The sequence below is a fragment of the Peromyscus eremicus genome, chromosome X (genome assembly GCF_949786415.1).
Source record: "Peromyscus eremicus chromosome X, PerEre_H2_v1, whole genome shotgun sequence".
Lineage (NCBI taxonomy): Eukaryota > Metazoa > Chordata > Mammalia > Rodentia > Cricetidae > Peromyscus > Peromyscus eremicus.
The window spans coordinates 127,119,205-127,145,481 of NC_081439.1; the positions used below are offsets into that span (position 1 = coordinate 127,119,205).

A 26,277-nucleotide genomic window follows, 5' to 3' on the forward strand; every position below is an offset into this window, starting at 1 on the left:
GACCACAGGCTAATGTGAGGTAATAAGCATCAAGCTTGGAAGTAAATCCAGAAGAGTATAGAAAACATTTTTTTGACACCAAGTGGGATGGAAGTACTAATGAGAGCTCTTCCTCTTTGCAATGTTAATAAGAGCCCTCTTTTTAATAGTAGGATGGACCCACATACACATGAGCCTTGAACTAATCTCTCCTACCAGAGTCTTCTATTTCCACCTGTATGGAGCCTGTATTCTTTTAAGATACTCTGTAATTCAATAGTCATGCCTCTCAAACTACAAGATCCTTGATTCATTTCTGTGATAAATGCTTATTGACTATTGGATGCAAGACATGGTTCCTTAAACCTAAAACAAATTTACCCTAATCTCCTGCCAAAATTCTATCCCTGCCTCTTATATGTATAGTACAACTTCTGTGTACTCTTTCAGGTACCACTAAAAGTACAATGATAAGTGGCATCTTCCTAGTCCTTGGATGTAAAATCAGAAATATAGCCAGGAATCTAGGTTTTATACAAGTTGAGTGACAGTTGTCTTACTCTTTCCTCCTGGCTGTGTATATACTTTATGCTAGATGAAACCCCAGTCTCCAGGATACAATGTCTCTTTTTATTTTACTCATGAAAGTGAAATGCATGTAAGTACTGTAATTAAGAAGTTCATTTTTGTGCTAGTCTCTGGTGGCACACGGCTTTAATCCCAGCACTTGGTAGGCAGAGGCAGGTGGATCTCTATGATCTCCAGGCCAGCCTGGCCTACAGTGTGAGTTCCAGGATAGGCAAGGCAACACAGGGAAATGCTGTTTTGAAAAAAAAATCATTTTTATATTTGGATAAGTGCTCTCAGTATATATCTTTTTAGTTGATTTAGCTAGTTCTGTAGGTGTTGATTTGAAGCTGCTTAAAGACCTTGCTGATGAGTTCATTTGTCAATAGAGAAGTTCTTTCTTGAGCTAAGGTAATCATTGAAATTTACCAAGGCATGTCACTAGGTAGGGACATAGCTGTGCCATGCAGCACAACTATGTGAATAGTTAAACATAAAAGAGAAATGTGTGGCAATAAAGAATAAAAATCAATATAATAATTGATTCTCTGTCTTAGTGCTGTATTGTCTAATGTGCAGTTATTTGAAATTATCTGAATGATTGAATTTTCTCTTTTACCAAGAAATGTAAAGATTCAGCTAGGCACACATGCTTGGAGAATGACAGAGAAAAGCATATAAGTGGGAAAGTAAAAGTTATTCACAGAAATACTAATAAAATAATATTTTAGTTTTGACTGAGAGTGTTTTTATTTATTATAGAAAACAAGCAGTACCTGAACACATATCCTTGCAAAACGAGTTCACTGGTACAATATCTCCAGGCCATCTGAGTGCTCACTTTGACAACCTCAACATAAAGGAAATATATAGCATTACATTTGTTTTCTATAAATCAAAGATGGGTAATGTGTGAGCCTGGATGTAACTATTCAGGCTTTCCTTCTAGAAAGTCCCCCACCCCAATTCTCTAAATTTTCTATGGTTTAATGGACAAGGACAGTAATTCATCATAACCAGAGGGTCAAAATTACCCAAAAGAATTTTGGGAAAGTTATAAACATTACAGAGAAGATGACTAATATATTTTCTAAGTTGCTTATATGTAGCATTTTCTTTCCCAAATGTTATGTATGCCCTAGTAGATGGAGTTCTGTAGGTAGCCACTTACTGTCCTTCATTTCTTCCTTTCTGTGGTGAGAACTCTACATCATATGCTTGTCCATGAGCCATTTTAGCTTCATTGCAATTCATGGATTCTCTATATAAAACAAAGACTAAACTCTTAGTTTTAAGAAGAAAGATTTAATGAACAAGCAGCTATGAGCCTATCCACATCATCCATCCTGAGGAAATGAATTTGTTGCTTAGCAGGATACTTTGGATAGTACAATGATGATAATGAGATATGGCTCAGCTCATAAACACTCCTTAGAATAAGAGAAGTGCCCTCCCCCTGGAATATAGTTCTTTTTCAATATGCTTGTCATAGAATGTTAGTGAGAAAGTGAAGAGCATCCCTAAAGTGTAAGTTGCAGGAGGGGTTTCTAAAGGATTGATAACCTGAAAATGAGGGTTCAGCCAGCTAGGTATGGCAGCACACACCTGTAATTGCAGCATTTGGGTGGCAGAAGTAGGGAGATCACTTGTTTGATGCTAGACTGGGCTGTGCATCAAGAGTCTATCTCAAAGAACAAGAAAGATCTGTTAATCATCCTAGGCTTCACTCAGAGCGAGAAGGGTCAGAAAGGAAGGAAAAGGGAAGGAGAGAGAGATTTGAATGGTAACATGCTTGTGACCCATACTTCTACCTCCAGTTCCCAGAGTGTTCTACCATCAAGTTCCAAGAATCATAGAGGATTCATACCTATGAAATGGTAGATGGCCCTCACTTGTTTCATTATGTCTCCTCAGTACCTCAGAGTCTTCTGTTAATACTGCTTTCCAGACAGTGGTATTACTTTCACCTCAGAGCTATTCTTTTTTTTTTCTAGTTTGTATCGTAAATCTTTATTTTTCTAGGACATGTTATGCCTCCATTTCAATTAAAGTCAAGTTAACAGACAACAGAGCCATTGGGGTAAGGGTCATCTGCCAAACCACCGGCCCAAGAGAGAACTAGAGACAACCCTAAGCCTGAGGCTGTGGCTTGCTTTTTTTGTGTGGGTTCTTTTTGAGATGGGGTCATATTCTATAGCCCAGGCTGGCCTCCGAGCTATTCTTGATATGGAGAAAGCAGCATAATGCTATTTCTTATCATTATTGCAGTAAACTGCATATGTTTGATACTGAGACCTGACCACTACTTGGTAAATCCACAAACAATCGCTTACCATTAAACTCAATACATCAACACATTTGTATAAAACACTCACAAATGATATGCATGGCATTTGCTTAGCATATTGAAGTTCTTAGCACAGCCATCAATGTGGAATGTTAACAATGTGCCCACTGACATAGAAAGGGCAAGAATGATTGTCTTCATTTTCAAAATAAGCAAACTGGGGCATACTGTTTTTGTTTTTTTTCTCTTGCTAGTACTATAAGTAGCAAAACCAGAACCACAACCCAGCTTATTAACATTTCCAGTACCCTACTCTTCTACTAACAGGTAGGTCCAACCTGTGGCTCACAGGTTGCATGTACTCCAAGGTGGCTATGAATGAAGCCTAACACGTTTGTACATGACAATGTCAAAAGATTGGGGCACTTTTGTACAGCATATTAACTCTCATCATGTCATACTAGAACATAATCCTTAAAATTTTCTTTCATTATTCTTCCTTACATGAGAATGTTCTCCTTGGTGAGATATATTTCACGTTACAGAAATATCGATGCAAAATAGGAGAATATAGGTTTTTAAACGCATACAGACATTTATAAATTAAAGCAACATAACTCTTAACTGTTGTCTATTCATTTTTCCAATCAATTTAAATTAGCTTAATGCATGTTTTTAAACTTAAATTTAGCTGTTACTTTATTAATGCTTGGTGAATTTTTTATTGTGTCATTTCCTTTTAATTTAACTTTTACATCATATCTCACATCCTGCCACATGTATCTGGAATGTGAGATTGTCTTCTTATATTTGCTTATTTCAAAGGAAGAAATTTTCTCCTTGTAAATTTTGTAGAGTAATTCCTTTATGCCTTAAAGACATGTGTAATTTGCATCCAAAAAATCTGCTTAAATTTTTCTTCCACAACTCTTTAGTATTACAATCCCCCACAGCATGCCTCTAACAAAGTCAAATTACAGCAAATGTGGAGAATATAAATTGCAAGCCATGTCTCATCTGACTTAGGTTCCCTGTCACCATTTAGTTTAGAAATTCCACAAGATGATCACACAGGATGACATGAGTATATTTGGCTATAATTGTGAGACATTGCAATGACTGTAAGTTCATTTCTAAAGGAAAACAGAACCTCTAAGCATAGACATTTCCAACTGATAGCCAAGCAATCTAGAAAAAATAATTTGATTGAAGTTATATTCTTATAATAGCTGTATACAATGGCATATGTTTCAAAGAACCTGGCCTGTAACAGGATAAGGCTTTTGATTAGAGAAAAATAACTGCATATAATTATGTCTCTGAATCAAAGCTGGGTTTAGCAATGTCAGTTTGATTTTTCCCTTCTACATCTTCTGCCAGTGCCATGCTCACTTTATCACATCAATCAAGAGAAACTACTGGAACAGGGCCTACTATGTGATGATAACTTACAACTTCTAGAACAGACTTGCTTGCATTTTAATTGCAAAAAATGAATTAATATGATTTCCACAGTGATGCATTTTAGCTGACTACCATACCTTATTCCCAAATAGACAGACTTGAGGGGAGAAAACTGGAGACAGCAGGAGGAGGGAGGGGGAGGGAGGTATGACAGAGAGTGAGAGAAAAAGAAGGGAAAAAAGTAAGGGCAAGAGAGAGAGGGGGGAGAGAGAAGGCATAAAGGAAAGGGACAACAAGGGGAGGGGAGAAGAAGGGAGGGAAGAAGGAAAGGGAATAAGGGAAGGGAAGAGGAGGGAGGGGAAGGGAAGAGGAGGGAGGAGAAGGGAAGAAAAGGGAAGGGAAGGGAAGGGAAGGGAAGGGAAGGGAAGGGAAGGGAAGGGAAGGGAAGGGAAAGGAATTTAGGGCAGAGGGGAATGCTCATGCCTATGCAGAAAAAGTGTTAGACTCATAGGAAAGATCAAAGGTCTGCATTGTACTTCTTACCAGCATCTTTCTCTTTCTTTGTCTATCTGACCTGGAAGAATTGATGGTGAACAGTGTTAACACCTTTGATCTACATGGATTGCATAGGAATGGTCTCACATGTCCTAGATATACATAAGAGGTGATTTGGAGAAGCCAGACACATAGTTGTTGTTTTCTCATTTTTACCTGTTGCCTCATTTCCTGTCTTCTTATTCTAGAACTTGTCAAAATTCAAATTAAGGCACAGGTGGTGAGAAAATGAATTTTCCCTATCAAGGCAAAGTAAGTAAGTGCTCAATATTAACAGATGTTTATCTAGTGACAGATCCTGAGACTTAATACATAAGAAGAGCTTAGATTTCCAACACTAATGTTTGAAAGTTAGGAACTATATATGGCTATCAAATGCATGAATTTGGCATAGCAGAGTTGAACATATTAAATCTCACTGATGATTAGCTACAATGTCAAGTACAGTGTGAGAGTGGCACTGTTGAAAATGATTGCCTCAGTATTCTAATTTACAGCACTGCTCTTCTCTCTTAGACTTTACCCACTTCAAGATTCACAAACAAGGTCTCCTAATGGATATTGTTTAAAAGTGTCTGAAGAAGTCTGTAGGTGGCCAAACTGCTGCTTCATTGTTCTCCATGTTAAATGTTATTCTGATAACCTGAGAAAATCTAGTAGAGTGCAAGTTTTCATTACATAGTTATGCTACAGATATATGGAAAAATCATCATTCAAGCCCTCCAGGTACTTAAACAGTTTGATAGACTGTGGCCATTCTGCCATCAGTGCCCCCAGCTCTGTTGCTTAGCAACATTTTAATTCCAGAACAATCAAAGGAGATGAAATCCCCATTGAGAGGGAAAAAGATATAAGAGGACTGTTGACAGATGATCTGAGTTGTTTCTTCTAATATACTGTGAAGATCACTAGCTATTTTCATGAATGATAAATGGACTGTACACAGATCAATGGGTTCAGCAATAAACTGGAACCAGTCTCCATGTCTAAGGTTACTCAGGCCATGAGGCCCAGAAATTTCCTCATTTTGAGATTTGGTGTGTATTTTCCTAAAGGTTCCAGGGGAAGAAATTGTTCTCAGTATTTGGGCATTCCTTGCCCTTTTGTACTGTCTGCTACTAAAAGCAATTTTGGAAATGAACATTTTTTGTCCTTTCCCTCATGGTGCAGGTGTGGTTAGGTGTTAGGAAGAAAGTTAAGGTTAATGCTCCCCTGCCACAGAGCCATCAAGTTTTGCAGCCCCCTCTCGGTGCTGTCATTCCAATCTGATCAGGCCTATATTGGGTAAAATTGGAGTAAAAGGTAGGGAAGAGAGGATCTTCTTGTGCACCCAGGAGCCTGCTTTCATGTCTCCTGTTGAACTTTGCCAGGTGCTCTGACAATGCCTATCTATGTTTGAGCACTTGGACAAGTAAATGCATTCTCTGGGGAAGAAGATTGTTTTCTATGTCACTGCTTACTCATGGGAGCTTGTTTCAGTTCACTCCTAATGTTTCTAAAAAGCATTCACTAACTTTTTACTGCTTAGTGTTTTGATTACTAGTTGCAAAGATTATGCCTGTTAACATTGTCTAATTGCATTTTTCTCTCTGTTTACAGGCTGTTGAAAAGGCAAAACCTAAGAATAATCTTGTGAAGTAAGTTATTTTTGCAAGTTTAAGATGTTAATTTTAATGAGCTCTGTGCATGGGGAAAACTAAGGTCATAAAAGATGTGTATTTTGCATTAATCTCTATTCATGACAGTTTAAAGACAAAAACAAAACACAGCGGAAAAACATCCTTCAATGAAAAAGGATCAGCTTATATTTTTTTCCATGTGTCCCTGATGAGGAAATGCCCCAAGTTTACATAAATTAATATGTGCCATCATGAATAGCTGCCAAATACTATTATAATCATATTCAATGCATACTACGTCAAGCCTCTGGGTTTTTTCTCATGCTAAAATGATTACATTTTTAATTGCATACCCTGGACCTATGACAGAGACGTAAATGCCTGAACATGTGCCAAGTGATCTCCAGCCACATGGGGAAGTTTGCACCTTGGCACCAAGGCTTCACTATTCTGTTAATGAAAAGCTCATAAAAATACATTTAACTGAATGGGGGATGGTGCTAACAAAGACCAGTTACTAAGTCATTTTTTAAGACATGTAAATTGTAAACAAGCCACACAGTGTTATTTTAAATATAGTACATTTAGGCATCCTGACTTTTCTAGAAGGGAGATTTTTAAATTAAAAGGAATGGCTGTCTTGTCATTTGGGTTTGTGACATCTGATTGCAATATTATGATGTATACCATTTTTTTATCAGCAACATGGCCAAAGAAGGACTTACTCTACTTACTAGGTTATTATAGGTCTTGGAATATCACGTGCCTAGAAAGTACACATTAATTTATGATAGAAAACTTACATTGTAGCTAATGCAAAATACATAAATGGGAAGTACATTGATTTTTTTTTTATAGTTCTTGGAGAATGGGTCAGCTATGTCAAGAATAAGAAAGTTGTTTCTGTAGTGTGAGAGAACTAGCTTTTCCAGAACATACAGGTGTTATTTAGCATACCATTAATTCCAAACTCTGACACATTTTCCAAAGGTACTAAATACTGTGCTTTTATGCCTTATTTTTCTTAGCCAATAGAATCTTCTCTGTACATAAACTTTGCAGGGCCCTCTACAGTTGGGAAGTGTATTATGTTGTACTCATCCTCTGAGTTTTTAATCTTGTTTGGTTGAGGTTAGAATATTCTCTGAACCCTGGCTTCTTTTCCATCTGTTTATCTGACAGCTCTTCCACTATGATCCTGTGTCTGGACAGCTCCAAGGATTAGAAGATGAAGCTAATGAGGGCAGGGCCAGGGCTTAATCCCTGGGTGGTCCATTAGTAATGTTCTTTCCCACAGTCATACTACATCCCTCCCTCCAGCACAGTTACATACCCATGTGTGCTTCAGGTCATAAGGGGTAGGGAAAGGGCTGGGAGAGTATAAATCTTGCCCTCGATGTGGCAAGTTGCTCCAAGTTTAAGCTCTTCCTATAGGAAATGCAAGATTCGTCATTGCATGCACAGGACAGCATGTTGTCTCTGTGTGAGGCTGGCTGCATTACATTGTAATAACCTGGAAGTGAGGCCAATTTTCTGTCTGATTATTATAAAAAAAATGGCCCTTCTTTTTTTTTTTTAAAAGATTTATTCCCACCCTTTTTTCCCCCCCTAAGGTTTATTTTATTTATTAGATATACAGTGTCCTGCCTGCATGTATCCCTGCAGGCCAGAAGAGGGCACCAGATCTCATTATAGATGGTTGTGAGCCACCATGTAGTTGTTGTGAATTGAACTCAGATCCTTGGGAACATCAGCCAGCGCTCTTAACCTGTGAGCCATCGCTCCAGCCCAATTTGGCTCTTCTTGTAATTATACATTTTGTGAATTCTTATTAATTCACAATGCAGATATCTAACACCACAAATATCTAATATTTGTCTCTTTAAACTGTGTTTGAAAGAAGATAGAAAACTTGGAAGGGTCAAAGTTGTGAATCTTCCCACTTTTAACTACATTAAAAAATATACTCAGTATTAAAGATAAGTTAAAGTGCTAAATATTTGGAAATGTCTTCTAGTTAAATAACTCAGTTTTAGTTAAGGGTAACTTGTTGTACTTGGAATCATGATATCAAATACAGCTGACAGCTACAGCTATATGGACACTTCAAGGAGAAGGTCACCTTCCTAAGTGCAGTTCCAGGGCAGAAACTCTACAGCATTATTTATTTACACTGTCTGGCAGAAGAACAACAAAAGGTTTTTAAAAGTTTGATATACAGTGGTCCTCTTGTTATTTCTGATGCCCGTAGATGGACGTTTCCTGTCCTACTACCTGCTCCCAAATAACTGACACAGAGGCTTAATATTACTTATAAATGCTCAGTCGATAGCTCAGGCTAATTAGCTCTTACATTTTAAATTAACCCATATTTATACTTATGCTTTGCCATATGGAAGTACCTTTATTAGCATGGCATGTTCATCTCCTGCTCCCTCTGCATCTGGCTGGCCACCCCTGACCTGAGTATGCCCTTCTCCTTAGTTTTGTCACCCCACCTATACTTCTTGCCTTGATGCTGGCCAATCATTGTTTTATTAAACCAATTTGAGTGACAAATCTTTACAGTGTACAAGAGGATTATTCCACAGCAGATGTCTGTCAATGAATTTTGGTTATACATAGTGCATTGGAACCTTGAATAGAGTAAAAAAAAATGAGTTACATTTTCTGAATGAATGAGTAGATTGGACATAATTAAGAAAATGGTCTTTCTGGAAAGCTTACCTGGAGGCTTAACAAACCTGTTAGCTCTGGTCTAGTAGGTTGCCACCATTAGGTCATAAGAACTGGTATGCTGTAACTATCTTTATCTACTCTCTGTTACTCTTATTTGTGGCATGTGTAAAAATTTTCCCACATTGCTCTCCTTCCTTCCAGCTCTTACTACTTGTCTTTTGGTCTCTAGCTAGAATGAGCATTTGGTTACATTTTTGGAACAAGACTTAGAAAGTTTATATGCATGCTTAATGGAAAATTGAGATCTACTGACATAAGCTACAAATGAAGTATAAACACAAAGTTGTGAAGGTGACCATTTGATGAGATTTTTTTATAGTACTTTTGTGTATAATTTAGTAAACGTTTAGAAAAATGCAAAATACGATAAGGATATTTCATGACATGTGAAAATTAACATTCCAATGTCAGTATCTACACATGAAATTGTAATTAGATGTGGATTCATTTCGTCATTTGCATATTATTTGTAGTAGTTTTTATGATGCAGTGGCAGAGTTGAATAGTTACAACAAAGACCATACTACATAGAGGCACACGTGCATACCATATAACTCTACGTAGTAAAAGTTCACTATTTCCTGTGGTGGTATTGTGTTACCCAAAATATTGTGTACCCTAATAAACTTATCTGGAGTCAGAGACAGAACAGCCACAATATTAAACATAGAAGTTACGCAGTGGTAGCACACGCCTTTAATCCTAGCATTCCAGAGGCAGAAATCCATCTGTTCAAGGATACAGCCAGGCATGGTGACACACACCTTTAATCCCAAGAAGTGAACCTTTAATCCCAGGGAGTGATGGCAGAAAGAAAAGATATATAAGGCGTGAAGACCAGAAACTAGAAGCATTTGGCTGGTTAAGCTTTCAGGCTTCTAGCAGCACAGTTCAGCTGAGAGCCATTCGGATAAGGACACAGAGGCTTCCAGTCTGAGGAAACAAGACCAGCTGAGAAGTTGGCCAGGTGAGATTAGCTGTGGCTTGTTCTGTCTCTCTGACCATCCAGAATTTCACCCCAATAACTGGCCCCAGGTTTGATTTTATTAATAAGAACTCTTAAGATTCCTGCTACAATTTCCTGATCTAATTGGCCAGGTAGGAAAAGACAGAACAACTTTTCATGACACTAAAGATTAAACTCTCAAGCCTTTTACTTTGGGGGATGTTAAAACAGGGAGTAGATATTTACTGAGCCATTATTGGATGCTCAGGATTTCCTGTAATTGATATATCACCTAGTTCTTATTACAAACAAAATCACTCACTCTTCATTCACTGCCTTTTAGCATCCAATGAGTAGATGATCCATGATAGGACAATGGTATTTCAAAAAACAATGAACATTTACCTACAACATACTGCTAGTCTTTTACATTTTAAAGATCATATGGGTTTTATAAAATTATGTTACCTTTAGGTCTAACTAAGGCTACATAAATGATTTTTAGGGTGCTAATAAATTATTTACTAGGTCCACTAACTTTGCTCAATTTCTTCTTTAAAAGCTTACCTCCTATACATTTCTCAGCTACTCATTCAATTTATTTTCAATACCTTCTTGGATGTAAGCTCCTTTTATCACTATGGTACACAATAGTAGATATTCCATATAAAAGGGAAAAATATGTACATGTCTAAGGAATGTAAACACATAACATCTCCATATATACCAATGACCTTATTTTGACCATTAAATATCACCTCTAGGGTAAGACACAGAGTGACTGTTCCTAAGATCAACAATCAGGGCAAGAGATGCCTGGTTTACTTATCTATATAATGGAACCACAGTGGCAACAAGGCTTGATGGATAGTAAAACTAGAGCTCTGTAATGTGTTAGAGGAAGAGAATTTTACTTGTATATTACAGTGCTGTAACAATCATCCCCAAGACTGTCATTGTAATAACAAGGCCTGGGAGATGTACATAGTTCTCCTACTATATGTGACTTATCACATACATTTTTGAAAAAAAGAAGATCTACATTTCTGTTATTAAGAAATATGTGATATTTTACTCCTGAAAATATGAATTGCTTTCAGCTAAAATCCATGCACTAATAAGTTGACTTGAATCTAACTCAGGTTGACATCTGTTGAGAGAGAAAAAGAGAGAGAAAGAATAAAATTCTCTCCTGCTTTTACACTTCAACCACATTGCAGAATATGGTGACTGTCTTTTGCAAATCAGAGTCAGAATCAACGGGGATGATAAAATTACAGTTTTATTTGGGAACTGATGTATCTTGTAGATATGGTGGTTTCATTACTGAAAAATGGTAAATGGCCAGAAATATTTTCCTGACTATTGTTTGCATATTGTCCATTAATTTGTGCAATATAGGGCTATTTCTTTAAGTCCTATAGAGTTCCAGGAAGTGTGGTGGATGCTGAGAGATCTAATAGTAAATCTGACATAACTCCTACCCTTGAGGAGTAGAGCATCCTGTAGCAATGGTAAAAATCCTTTTGGAAAGAACTAAATAGAAGAAGGAGAGAGAGTGATAGATGGCTCTGTGATACAGGAAGTAATAAAGCAAGGAAGAAGTTCTCAGGAGAGCTAGCACTGTTAGTGTCTGGGGTGGGAAGGGGGAAGTAGAAACATTTGCATTAAGAGTGTAAATACTACTGGTTTGAGATACTGGCCTGAGGTGTGGCAGGGGTAGAAGAAGTTCTGGCTGCCTAGTGGTGTGTAGGCAGTGAAGGGCCAAGTTGAAAACTGAAGTGAAAGAAATTAGCTTGGTAGAGTCAAATAACACTGAAGAGCTCTTATCTTGTGATGAACATGAACCATCAATCAGTATTTTAGTCATTTAGACGCTAACAAAGTATTAATATACCAGGGTTTAAGTCCTGAGGCTGACATTAGCTTAACGTATGAAATTGAACTTGTCCTTCCTTGATCCAAATCTCAGCAAGGTTATTTATATGGTCCTTAATATCTTAATAAAAACAGAAGCTTAGCATGCACATATGCTACAACCATTTTTTATGTGCTGCAGGCTGCAAAAAATATATGAATTAGGAATTCAGCTGATTATGACAAAGCTTGGAGGAGTTAAGAACTCTTCCAGAGGATAAAAGCCAAGGCTCAAGGAGTCTTGGTGATATTGATATTAGCTTTTGATTATTAGCCATTTTCTGCTATGAATTTCTCATGTGTTATTGTACCTTTTCCATCATTCATTGGGCACAATTTCCCCTATACAATTCAAGTATTTATATAACTTTCTCCAACTGTGCTAACAACAGACATAGTTAAAATCCTTAATTTCAGGCCTTTCTGTGATTAATCTTCATTAGCAGCATCTGGCCAGGACCATCTTTGGATGGATGAAAGTATCTTATCTGAGATACCTCACAGAATCTTTAGAACAGACTTGAGCATCCAAACTATCTGTTTGAGAAGGCCCAGCAGATGTGCTAATTAAGCTTAACTTTCTCCCTTTCTAAATCTTAAATCTAGTTTTAGATCTCCTTTAACAATTATCAGGTGCATCTAGCTATGACAGAAGTTGCCTAGCCAAGTTGCCTAGCCACCAAGTGCACTCCCCCACCCTGCCAGAAAATGGCAGGAGGTGAGATAGTTTGGACAGATAAGGGTGCCAAAGGATAAAAGAAGGCAGCTTTATTTTCAGCCATGACCTAGTGACTTATAGGTTCTATAGGTTCTTAACATTTCAACTAACCACTTCTAAGAATATAGTTTGAATACATAAACCCCCTTTGCTTAGATATTAACCAAATTTTGCCCTCAGTCGATTCATCTCATTAGTCACTTACATTTTGGGTTACAAATGATAGCAGTTACTGCTCTTTTGTGTGGATCATATTGCCCCTCCTTTTAACCTTGAGGGAATTCAAGCCTGGTGACCTTGCCTTAGCCAAAGCATTGCTATTACATGGGTATATAATTGTAAACCTCAGAGACTTGAGGACTAGATTGGAGGAGAACTAGATTGGAGGACTAGAAGAGAGAACTAGAAGGATGAGATGGAAGATAAGGAAGAGCCAGGTGGGGAAGAACTAGGTGGGTAAGAACAAGATGAGAAAGACCAAGATGGGGCAGAACTAAGATGAAGGAATTAAGATAGCACTTACAGGGAACAGCATAGAAATGTAGAGAGAAATCAGGGAAGAAAAGAGCTAAGTAAAAGAGCAAAATAGAAGCTGTATAGACAGAGAACTGACTCAGAAAAATAAAGTGAATGGACTATAGAGTATTGTGCATATAGATTCATTTGGTACTGTCTAAGATTAGATTTTCAGCTGGTTGTAGATTCTTTTACAGACCCTGGAGAGGTCTATCGAGGGGCTGGACCCCAATAGTCATATATATATCAACTGTTTTTACACACACACACACACACACACACACACACACACACACACACGTATATCCTCACCCATCATTTCTAAATTTTACAATTAGAATTGGAGACCAATAACCCATGTAAATTATAGTTTTAAAGAGGTCCATTTGGTTTGTTTGCACACACAGGAGTATATCCCCCATATATCATTTCTATATGTTTAAAGAGCTCTATTCAGTTGAAGATAAGTGTGGCTCTAAGTATGTTGAGCCGATACTCTGCAATGATCCTTTATGTAAGTTTTCAGATATTCATTTTGAATGCTCTTGCATACATGCATATCACAAATATACAGAATGGTTGTCAATCTGATTATCATTTTTACCCTTGGAAATTCTAAAAATATCTTAGTTAATATTATCTTGACATCTTCAGCCTTGAAAGGAAAGGTAAGAGATTAGTGAAATTTTGAACTAATTTATTTAATATGCTTATGTGTAGAGTCAGGCAGACAGCATCTGATCCAAAAAAAAAAAAAAGGTAATGATTGAGATGTTAAGTTTTTTCAGTCTATTTTAGTCACTGTTGAACATCTGGAACACCAAATAAAGAATCAGTGCTTTCAGCAAGAGTGGTCTTCAAGTGTTTGAAAAGTAACCTGGGCAATTGTTATCACCATAGCCCATACTGTAGAGGTGTTATCTACAGTAATGCTAGTAGGACACTAATAGCATGATCCCCAGAATTAATGATGTTTTAAGGCAACAAAAGGCAAGTGCAGCTAAAGGGTTTATTTAGGGTTTTCCTTGGTGATAATAGGTCCTGATCCATATGCTAGTTTCTTGCCATGCTTGTTAGTGTTTTCTTCACAGACAGGAATCAATAATTCTGTGTACTGTTGTTCACATAAATCAGTTCTAGTTTTGGTATGCATCAGTTACACCAAGAATTATATTTTAACATTGCCATTATATCATCTTTTCTTTTAAAATGTTTTTTATTTATTTGTGTGCACCTGCATGATCATATGTGTGTGTGTCTATGCAAGCAGACAACAGAAGAGGACATTGGTTTCCATAGAGCTGTAGTTACAGACATATGTAGGATGCTTGGCTTGTTACATGAATGCTGGGATCTGAATTCCACTTCTCATGATTGTGAAGCAAATACTCATAACCACAAAGCTATCTCTCAAGATCCTGTTCAGTAATCTTTGAGAAAGCTGTCAAAAATCCAGAGTCACATAGCTGATCTGTTAGAAACTCAGGCAAGCCACATATCTTTGTTCTTCTAACAAATGTTATTTATGTATCTATCATATGCCTAACTCAGTTTCTAGAGGGATGAGTCAGACATAATCATGACCCAGGCGATCCTCACAGTCTGGTAGGAAAATTCACGAATCATTACATTGAAATATAAACAAGTTGGGTTTGTGATTGAAGTTCATGCAGCATCCTGTGGGGGTACAGATGAAGGGCTGAGCAACTGCTTGGAAGCAGCTCTCTGTTTCACAGCAGGTGTCCCCTGATAAACTGTGGGAGTATAAGCCATTCAAGAGAGCAGAATAAGGCTTTCAAAGGCACTAAAAGAAGAAAGCAGGTGCTGTGCTGTAAGCAATGTCTGGTACTCAGAGGCTGCTTATGAGAAAGGTCATTTTTTTTTACAGTGGCAGAAAATACCATTTGTGAGGTAGAAGAAAGGGAAAACAAGAGTAGTTGCAAGTAACAAGGTACAGGAACCCAAAAAATGTTCACCCCACTTTGGATGTTTAACTGAAGAATAATGAAATGTGGATAAAACTAAGAAGATTTATTGTACAAAGTTACAGGTTAGAGTTAAGGAGGTGTTATATGGTAACCCTTTTAAATGGCTTCCAAAGAAATAGACATCAATTCTGATTTTATCTGTCTAATCCTTCTCTGAAGACTTTTGGGTAAATTTCAGCTCATGTAGAATTTTTCCAAGCATCCAGCTGATCTTGTGTAGCTTCATGCATTCTTGATTTTTTTTTTTTGGCATTTAATCTCTTGACTTCCACACATTTCATCCCATATTGCTCAAATGTGGTATGTTAGTCATGACATATAACACTGTTATTTTAGCTTTTGAAAACAATTTTTCCATAGACATATTTTTTTCTTCAGAGTATATTTTCTTTAGAAAAGAAACATAAGCATAGTAGGACTATTTTATTATTATGGAAATGATGCCTATCTCTATGATAGCTATGCAAAAGCCTCCAAACAGTAAATCAGTAATCCAACAACCACAAAGTATGTTCATAGTCAAAAGCCTGCAGTAATATCTTCTTATGTAGTTGACTACTCTTTGCAGCCCTGAGAACTATAGCCACGGTTTATTTTAGCCAGAAACTAAAATAGAAAACAAATAGTTTTGCTTTCTTAAAATTCTGACCTATAACTATATGCACAGATATTTATCTGGATGTATATGAGTAAAGACTGAATAGTAAGCCCAATGCAAAATATGTGCTCTCATTCTCGGATCCTGTGACAATGATCCTATTTAGAAAAAGTAGATTAGAAGATTTGATTGAGTTATGGATCTCAAAGCAAGATCCTCCTGGATGATCTGGTTGGGACATAAAATCTAATTATCAAGAGCCCTTCAAGAGAAAACTGGGGATAGATTTGAGGCAGAAAAGTGTGCATGTATACACACATATCTTATTACACAGTTTAGGTGTAGTTTTTCCTAACCTTCACAAAGTGTTCCTGAGATGGCAGAGATGGGTAAAGCACATCTTTATCCATTACCCATTGCTGACAGAGGAGTGAAGTGTGCATTCTGGTGGCCCCTCCTACAGTTGTTAGCCCCCTCAGGCAAGTCCAGGTATTCAGGAGTCGATCTGCATCACTCAGGTAGAAGAACAAGACTGCTCTACAGCTCAACTGCTTCACTTCCACTGGAGGTGACTTGAGCCTGTGTACATTTCTAATGAAAGCTCTTGTATGGAAATTTGAATTTCTGTAATGGTGGGAGCCATGTGAGCAAGGCTTCTAGCAATGTAAGTCATTATGCTTATTTAAATAAAATCCAATAAATATAAAAAAAATTCTGACCTAAAGCCAATATTTGGAGGGAAAAAAAGTAAATAACTTATTCACAGGAAAGCATTTTCATTTGTAGAATTTACAACAGTGGCAAACTGCATGTCATTACAATTCAATGTTTACATATGTTTGTATGGATGGTGACTTAAACCTGAGAGAATTTTGTTGAGGATGAGGAAGGAAGAGATCACTGTGACTAAAATAAATTTTCAGGTATTTTTGTGTGTATGTATGTGTGTGTTGTGTGTGTATGTGCTATGCATACTTACATGTATGTAAGTTCACATGTGTATTAGTGAGAGTATGTGCAAATGTGTACAGGGGCATGTGGAAGCCAGAAGTTGATATTATGTATCTTCCTCAATCACTCTCTATATTTGAGGCAGCGATTCTCACTTGAGCTCAAAGCTTGCTGATTTGACTTTTCAACTCATCAGCTTGGCATGGGATCTTTGTCCTGTGGTCATATTGTGTTCTCCAAAATATTGTGCACCCTAATAAACTTATCTGGGGTCAGAGAACAGAACAGCCACTAGATACAGAGGCTAGAAAATGGTGGCACTCACACCTTTAATTCTAGCTTTCTGGAGGCATGAATCTCTGTGAGTGCAAGGCCACACTGGAAATAGCCAGGCATGGTGACTCACGCCTTTAATCCCACAAAGTGAGCCTTTAATCCCAGGAAGTGAGGGCAGATAGCAGAAAGGTATTTAAGGCATGAAGACCAGAAACTAGAAGCTTTTGGCTGATTAAGCTTTCAGGCTTTCGAGAAGCAGTTCAGCTGAGATTCATTCTGGATAAGGAGTCAGCAGAGGCTTCCAGTCTGAGAAAACAGGATCAGTTGAGGAATTGGCAAGGTGAGGTGGCTGTGGCTTGTTCTGCTTCTCTGATCTTCCAGCATTCACTCCAATACCTGGCTCTGGGTTTGTTTTTATTAATAAGCCCCTTTAAGATTCCTGCAACATTGTCCCCACCTCTCAAGCACTGGAATCATAGGCAAGCTGCCATGCCTACCTGGCTGTCATGCTGGTGTAGGGGATTCAAACTCCAGTCCTCACATTTATGCAGAAAATAAGTCATTTCCCCAGCCCCCCGAAATCTTGTTCTGAGTTGTCACCCTTACCAAAGTCTTACATACTTTTTGCTTCTACTCTGTACCATGTTCGTACAAGTAGATTCGACATACTTTGAGGAATATTCCAGAAAATTTAAGTGAGTATCTTTGCTTATCTTTGAACAGGTTCATAATGTATGTGACAATACTCCTACATGAAAGTACTATGACACTTAAGGCAGCCATGGAATTGGTTCATAGTGTTTTCATTTTTGCATTATCACACACTCCACCATGAGTTACTGGGAACCTGTGAATACTGCATATCTATGTAGAAACTTGTGTTATACATCTCTTCTATGGTACCTTGAGATGTGTATTACTTCCAACATGAATTAGGTTAAAATTGAACTTACACAGTGATTTGGAGTTCCAGTCATGCAGTTGATTAGCATGTGGTACTTAAACAATGATGCAAAAGTAGTAATAAGAAAATCGGACTTGTTAATGTGCTTGCTTTAGGTATATGGATATGTATATGTACTTCACACACAATATACTTACATATCATTTAAAACCTACCAATTTTCAAAAAGGGATTTAATGTGACCAGAACAAGTTTGTATAGGAGAACATTTTAAAAAAGTAAAAAAACTATCACTCCTAAGCACTGCAGAAAGACCTGCTTATATAGTGATATAAATATAGCTTGGTATCTGTTTTCAATTAACCCCCAAATGAGAGCTGCTCTGCAATGACAGCACAGAGAGTAACTGTGCCCTCCCTGCAGTGATGTTGTTCTGGTACAGATCTTGCTGAGGAAGCCCCTTGGAAAGTACAATCAAACTGTGTCTGTTAATTTTCTGCTGGTCTTTAATGATAGGTGGTAGATTTTCGAATGTGGCTTCAACATCTTGAAACTAGTTCAAGATGGTGAATCATAACAATGGATGTTGAAATGTGTGATCAAAGTGAGTAATGTGGTTATTAGTTCAAAATAAGAGTGAATCTCTCTTGTCATAAGAAAGACTACCTATAAAGGGAATTTTATAGGGGCACTGAGTCTGAGAAACAGCATTGTTAAAATAATCCCTTCAACATACATAAGTGGTCCTAGATAACTAGCTGTTTTAAAAATATCACAGCCTAAAGAAACTTAAGAATGTATTGTGTGCCGGGCGGTGGTGGCGCACGCCTTTAATCCCAGCACTTGGGAGGCAGAGCCAGGCGGATCTCTGTGAGTTCGAGGCCAGCCTGGACTACCAAGTGAGTCCCAGGAAAGGCGCAAAGCTACACAGAGAAACCCTGTCTCGAAAAACCAAAAAAAAATGTATTGTGTTAAGGTTCCAGAGGGAGACATGTCCATAGGAAAGACTTGGCAACAGGAGTAGGAAGCTAAGAGATCACATCTCAACTGCATAGGATGAAAGTGGCACAAAGCCTGCCAACACTGACATACTTCCTCCAACAAGGCTCCTGTTCTAAAAGTTCCAAAAGCTCCCCAAACAGCACCACCAACTAGGACTTAGAGTTCAAGTATCTGTGTCTATGGAAGACATTTTTCATTTACACTGCTGTATTCTCCTTCCACAAAACTTCAAGTGTCATACAAGTAAGTGCTTTTAATTACTTCTGTAACAATTTTTAAGTGATTCATTGCTCTGTCCCCACTTTCTTTCTGAAGAATGGAAGTTATACATGGGCAGTTTCAGTTTTGTTTGATATCATTAGATATTCCCTAGAAAGCCAAGGCAAATTTTTATCATACACGGTAAGAAAACAAAAGAGAAATCATGAAGATATAAATGATACATGATATATCCTGTGTCTGAAAGGCCATCCTTATGCTCAGAAATGAACAGGATTGAACACAAAACAGCAAAGGCCAACACAGACACACTGATGCCTTCTTTCTGGGAGTTGAGAAGCATGAGAGATATTTATTCTTCCCTATTTTCTTCCTGTCATACTTTACTATCACAGTGTGAAGAGACATTTGGTAATGCTTTTCTTTGGATGATAGTCACAGAAGTTGTATAATTCCAAAGTAACCAGTACAAATGGAGTTGCTATTAATCTAGACTTAACTCATCAGGTTGTAGATGTTTCTAGTTATATCAGTTTAAGAAATAACTCTGTAGAATTTCTTTCATTTTTCATAAATACGTAAGCAATTCAAAGCTTTGGTCATATGTCAATGAGGGGGTAAAATGTTTACACTTAACACTGATGTATACAAAGGATACTAAAAAGCAAGACTGTTTTAGAAAATAAACATCCTACAATGTAAATTTTGCTTCACGCAGCAATTTTTAGATTTGGATTGCCTGATTTCTTCCCTCAAGGATTGCCCTTATGTTTGCAATAATGAAAGTTGATTTTATTGGAAAATCACCTCTGGGTGAGGAACATAACTCCAGAGAAAACTTTGTATGGGGATGAACTCATTTCTGGTGTCAGTAGCATATTATCCAAGCCAGAACTGTTTGGGTTCCCAATCTTTCTTTTCATTTAGGCAGCTCATTCATTAACATTCCTTCAAGCAGGGTGTTAAAAACTAGTTACATCAGGAAAATTTACTTTGATTATTGACCTACTAAACCAATAAGTTCTCCAAACAATTCAAAGTGTAGCTCTAATCATGCACATTAAATATTTTAACGATGGGGCTCACTGTAACTTTTACTCCAAATGCTTAGCATGAAATTGTTTTTTCATAATGACCTACTACTCTAAATGATCTTAAATAACAAAGGGAAATTATGGTAAAAGTCCAAGAGAGGATAGGATGATTGGTCATATGTAGTGATGAAGCCCTCACTCTAATGTAGGCATGGCTCACCCATCAGTCATTGTCCACCAACTGGGATTTGTTTTATGCTGTTTTTGTTTTTTAGACCAGCCTTTTTATACAGCCCAAGCTGTATAAGAATTGTGATTTTTTCCAGAGTCAGTCTCCTAAATGCTGGTGCCACAAAGCCCAGCTTATATTGGAGTTTTTATTATAAAAGGAACCCAGAGTCATCATGATGGCATTGTGTATCACATCTCGTCAAGAGACCAAAATTAAGAAGCATACTCTACCTCTGAAAATCCAGCTGTAAACATAGACTATCTAAAGAGTATATTGAGCACCTTCGAGGGGAGGCAAGAAGCGATAAAGAAGCTTCACATGGGGGTAGGGGTTCTGATAATCTTTGGGTGACATTAGCTCTAGCAGCTGAAGAATGGGTAGTCAAAAGATGATTCATTTTACAAGCTTGGGACAATCATCTGCCAAGGGAGCCAGAAGGCATAGTTTTGTGGATAAGAGAGGAAAACACTACAGAACTCATAGAAACATAAATTGAATCTAGCCCTTGAGCTTCTCACACAAAGGTTACAATAAGAGGATAAAAAAAAAATCCCTATTGAATTTCCGTTAAAAAAAAAAAACTCTCTGCTTATGATATTCAGAGCCTAAGAAAATATGTTCAGAGATGATGTGGCTGATGCCTACTTCTAGGTTTGTAGTAGTTCAGCTGTTGATGTAAAAGCCAAAATGCCGGTCTATAGTGAATGGTTTGTACTTTTATATTATGAATTTCATGCCTAGATTACTAATATTATTTACTTTAAGCAAGAGAGAAAGAAAAAAAAAATTCCCAAGATATAGCAGTAACACAAAGGTTTTTACCTACTGATATAAATGGCATATGGCTTAATAATTGGGTTGTAAGCAATCAAGAAGCTATTTCATGCAATATCACTTGAGCTCAGTTCCCAGCAGATATAACAGAGATGATTAGATATATTGAATTCTTTGCATCATTTGAAGAAAGAAAACTCTCATACACATTGGTGTTAGCTTCCTCTCCACTTCGTTTAAATTTTCAATAACCAGTATCACTACATGTAACAGTTTCTTCATAATGAAACTTCATGTCAAACTGAATTTGTCTTTCAAGTGAAAGCATAATGTGAAACACTCAGAAATCTGATCCATAAAATACATTTTCTTCTAGAAAAAGTCATACATACATATAGTTCTTTCAAATAAGAAAAATATGACCAAAGAGTAATAAAGACAAAATTGCTATATTTGAAATTTTGTGTTTTTGTCTTTGATGTTTGATGGGTCTATGGAAAGAACTTCTCTTGTTAATCAACATAATTTAATTAATGGAGTTACCACATGTAGAGATAATTCTTTCCAAGGAATTAAAAGATGTCAAATACCCTTAAGATGAAGCAATGTGATGCATATTCTAATCTCTTTGATGATCAAGTAGCTCAGACAAAACTATGAATGTGATGATGCATTCTCATTATGCTATTTGTACAAATATTAGGTGCTCAAAAGTTCTAAGGACTTAGACACAATCATGCTGAGCTTAATTCTTAAAAGTATCCAGTTGTGTTCCTTGATTTGGTAGGTAGGTATTAAATCACCCCTTTGGTAATTCACCTCATGAAAAATAATTGAATCATGGGGAATTTTTCAACATACTGTTGAGAGCAGAAGTTCTCTAAGGCTTTTTTGCTAGTATACATTACAGAAATGCAGGTTTATTGATCTTTACAACTCTAAGAGGCTAAGTAACAAGGAGGACTCAATGAGGGACATATGTATCTCCCTGAGAAGGGGGAAATAGAATAGATATCATGAGTGAACTGCATGCAGGTGGGGAGCAAGGATGGGAACAGGAGGGGTTTGGTTGGCAGGATGGAGGGAGAGAATACTAGGAGAGATGACTAGAATGGGGGGCATTTTGGAAGTGAGGTAGAAACCTAGTGGAATGAAAATGTCCTACAATCTACAAGAGTAATCCTAAGGAAGACTCTTAGTAATGGAGGATATGGATTCTGAACCGGCCATTTTCTATAACCAGGCAAGACTTCCAGTAGAGTGACTGGGACACCAACCCAGCCACATAAACTTTGACCTAAAGTCTGGCAAAGCCAAGCAGGCATAGAGGTAGATGTATAGCTTTGTTTCTTGTGCAAATGAAGCTCAGACCATCCCCTTGCCTTGAGGCCTAGTGGCTCTCCAGAGCAATTGACTGAGAACAAAAGAGGTTTTTATATATCAAGGTGGAAGGTTGGGTGGAGCAACATTCCTGAGGAGACAGAGAACCCATGGCGAGGGGAAGAAGGGACAGGCATTTTCTGTAGATACAGACAGAACGGCTTGCAGGGAGAAGGGAAGAACTCAGAGGTTTCATGGATAGTAAGGCAGAACTCTTGTAGAGTTCATCAGAGCCAGGAGTAGAGAACAAATAGAGATGGAGGTGAAGAAACGAAGAACAAAGATGAGGCTGGAAGCATAAGAGCTTAGCTGTTAGCAGGACTATGAGATGGCAGTAAAAGAGGAGACAAAGAAGAACTGAGTGTCAGGATGGAACTGAAGCTATGTAGACAGGATTTCATCCCAGAGAAATAAAGTAGACTGACAAAGAGCTTGGTCTATCTAGATTTATTCCTGTCCTGAATGCCTGACAGAGCTGTAGCTGTATAGACAGAATTTTGTCTCAGAGGAATAAAGGTAACAGACATAAGAGCATAGTATACATAGATTTTTTTCCTCAGATAGCCCACGCTGGACATAGCATCTTCCCCAGACTCTGGGAAAACCATATCTGGCACCTAAACAGGATATTCATAGGACCAGGGGAATAGGTCACCAAGTACATCCAGGGAGAGTTGTCACTTGGCAGAGGCTGTCCAGAGAGAGAGGCAGTTTCCCAGCATGTCATAGAGGTGATCCCTGAAGGTTTCAGCTACGTTGCAGATCTCACCAAGGGTGATACAGACCCAGGTATCTTCATACCTTGTGAGTGGTGAGTAAAACTGTATAGAAAGAATTGGCTTAGAGGAATAAAGTGAATGGACTAGGGAACTCAGTGTATCTAGATTCATTCTCGCACCGGTTGGTAGTGTCCCTTTGGGCCCCCTGGGATAGTATAATATTAAGGCTGGACCTTTAATATTATACAAAAGTGCTGGAGTAATGGTGGTGCAGAACTTGTGGGAGTGGCCAGCCAATGTCTGATTTAACTTGAGGCCCATACCACAAGAGGGAGTCCATGCCTGAAACTTTGAATGGCCGGAAACTAGAGACCCAGGGTAGAACCAGACATGACTGAACAAAAAGAAAAAAAAAAGAAAGAAGAGGAAAGAAAAGATAAGAAGAGAAGAGAAAAGAAAAAAGTCAATGAAATGATTCTGTTATATTTCTAGACTGGAGTCTATCATAATCATCACCAGAGAGAGACCCACAAACAAACAGTAGGTAGAGTTTAGAGAAGTCCACAGAATAGGAGGAGGAAGGATTATATGAGCCAGACAGAGGGATCAAGGACGCCACAAGAACATGGCCCATAGAATCAGCTAACCAGGGCTCATAGGGGCTCACAGAGACTGAAGCAACAATCAGGGAGCCTGCATGAGTCTGAGCTAGCTCCTCTGCATATATGTTATGGTTGTGTAGCTTGGTCCTCTTGTAGAACTCTTAACAGTGGAAGTAGGGGTGTCTCTGACTCTTTCCTGCTCTTAGTATCTATTTCCTCCTACTTGGTTACCTTGTCCATCTTTAATATGAGGGTTTGTGCTTAGTCTTATTTCATCTTCTTATGTCATGTTTTGTGGATGTCCCTGGGAGGCCTTCTCTTTCCTGAAGGGAAATGGAGGAGGAATGGATCTGGGGGATGTGGAGTGGGAAGGCACTGGAAGGAAAGGAGGGAAAGGAAACTGTAGTCATGATATAATATATGAGAAAGGAATAAATTTCAAAATGAAAGAAAAAAAACCTCTTGGGATGATGTGATCTAGGAACCCTAAAGCCTCTTGACTGAAAATCACCTTGTTTACTTATCCTGGTATAATACTCCAGTCCTCCCTTATGTGTAGAGAGTTAGGAAATAGAATTATATGTTTGAGTAATATGCATACATGTTAATTTGGCTAAGATTAAAATTTTGTTAAGGAAGATAAAAGACTAAAGGACTTACACAATATTAATCATGGCTATCTTTTAATTCAGTGAATTTTATTAGTTAATTCAGCCTTTTAGCCAGTACGGTCTACAAATAATGTTTGGAAGTATGTTAGTAGTTAATAAATGTTTTTCAGAAGATAAAACAAATGCATGTGCTCATATGTACATGAGCCAGTGAGGTGTGTGTGTGTGTGTGTGTGTGTGTGTGATTAAAACATAGGCTCATTATAAGAAGGTAAAGTGGGCTATTAGAGTGAAGCATTATGGCTTAGTTAGGTGAATACATTAGTATTGGAGATTCTGTAATGTCTATCCTTGTAGATACCCTGTAGTTTCTATCCCTATCTCAAAATTTTATTCACTACAAACCTAGAGTTTTAAAACATCTTAACTCAGATAAAATTCACATGCCAAACAATTTGCAGATTTGAAATATACAATTCAACAGCATATAGTATATTCACAGATTATGACAATAACCACAATTGTTTTTAGAACACCCATCACTCCCAGAGGGAAAGGTCTAGCCATTTAAACAGACACTCCTCTCTAGTATGCTCTGACTACTAATATACTTGCTATCTACATGGACTTGCCTTTTCTGGATATTTCACAGAATTGGAATCATATAACATATAGTGCATGCCTTCTTTCACTTGGCAAGTTATTTTCCATGTTTTATCATGAGTGATAAATACTAGCCACTTCTAATGAGGGAATATCACTGGACAGGAAAAGGCTTTGCTTCACTATGTTTCAGCTGTACAAGTAGGAAGAATTTGATAGCGTTTTAAGTATATTGAAAAATATTGAAACAAAAGTAAACAGTACCTTGAGATATTTTGATGCTTAAAATAATTACATGGCTCATTGTCAAAAGCATCTGATGTATTTCATCACATCTTAGTAAGATGGTATTAAGTGTGAATAGTGTTTTCTATTTTGTTGACTGTTCCTCCTACTGGCAAGATATGAAGGGTGGGGGCTATCATACCACATATCTAAGGCTTCAAACTCCTTGTTCTTACATCTTGGCAGCTTCCTATAATTTTTCAAAATATTTTAATATGGCAAAGTCACTTCAATTACATAGTCATTATAAGTTTTGCCAAGGTTGAATATGGATCGCTTTGTGTTCATTAGAGCACAAAATTAGAATTTTCATTGCAGTAACTGTAAACACTGTTGGCTCAAACGATTCAGGCAATTTCTCATAAAATCTTGCATAATGGATAATGGATATTTTCCCTGTTTTCCAGCATATTTTAATTTTTGGAAGCTACTTTCATTGGCGTATTTCTTTTGGCCCAGAAGATGAATCAGTGATTCTTTTTCAAATTGATGGCATTGCACACAGTACGTAAACTAGTGGGCACAGACTAGCACCTTCCCCAGAGCCACGAGTAAGAGAATAAAGTATTGCTTGATTTTCTCAGTTTTAGTCCAAAGTTTGGCAGTTAGACCTGAACATGTCTGGAAAAACCATCTGGCACACCTACATCTGTTCTCACATTTGCCAATCAGGATTTATCAAAAATCAATGGCTCAGAAACATGAAGCTCTTGAGAGGTGCTAATTTGTGGCTAAAAAATAATTCAAATTCAGCACCATGTGGTCCTCGTGGAGCGTGGTTTAGTTTTTGAAAATTCGATGAATCTGTTTCATCTTGATCTGTCTTACCTTCTCTGTTAAAGAAAAGAAAAA

General features: G+C 37.6%; 1 protein-coding gene across 1 annotated transcript in view; it reads left to right on the forward strand.

Moving 5' to 3' along the window:
• Nucleotides 1–26,277, forward strand: part of Aff2 (ALF transcription elongation factor 2) — a 448,384-nt gene that overhangs the window by 340,673 nt on the left and 81,434 nt on the right. The window contains exon 9 of the mRNA XM_059251561.1: nucleotides 6,392–6,429. Coding sequence (XP_059107544.1) covers nucleotides 6,392–6,429 — 38 coding nt within the window. The remainder of the gene's footprint in view (nucleotides 1–6,391; nucleotides 6,430–26,277) is intronic.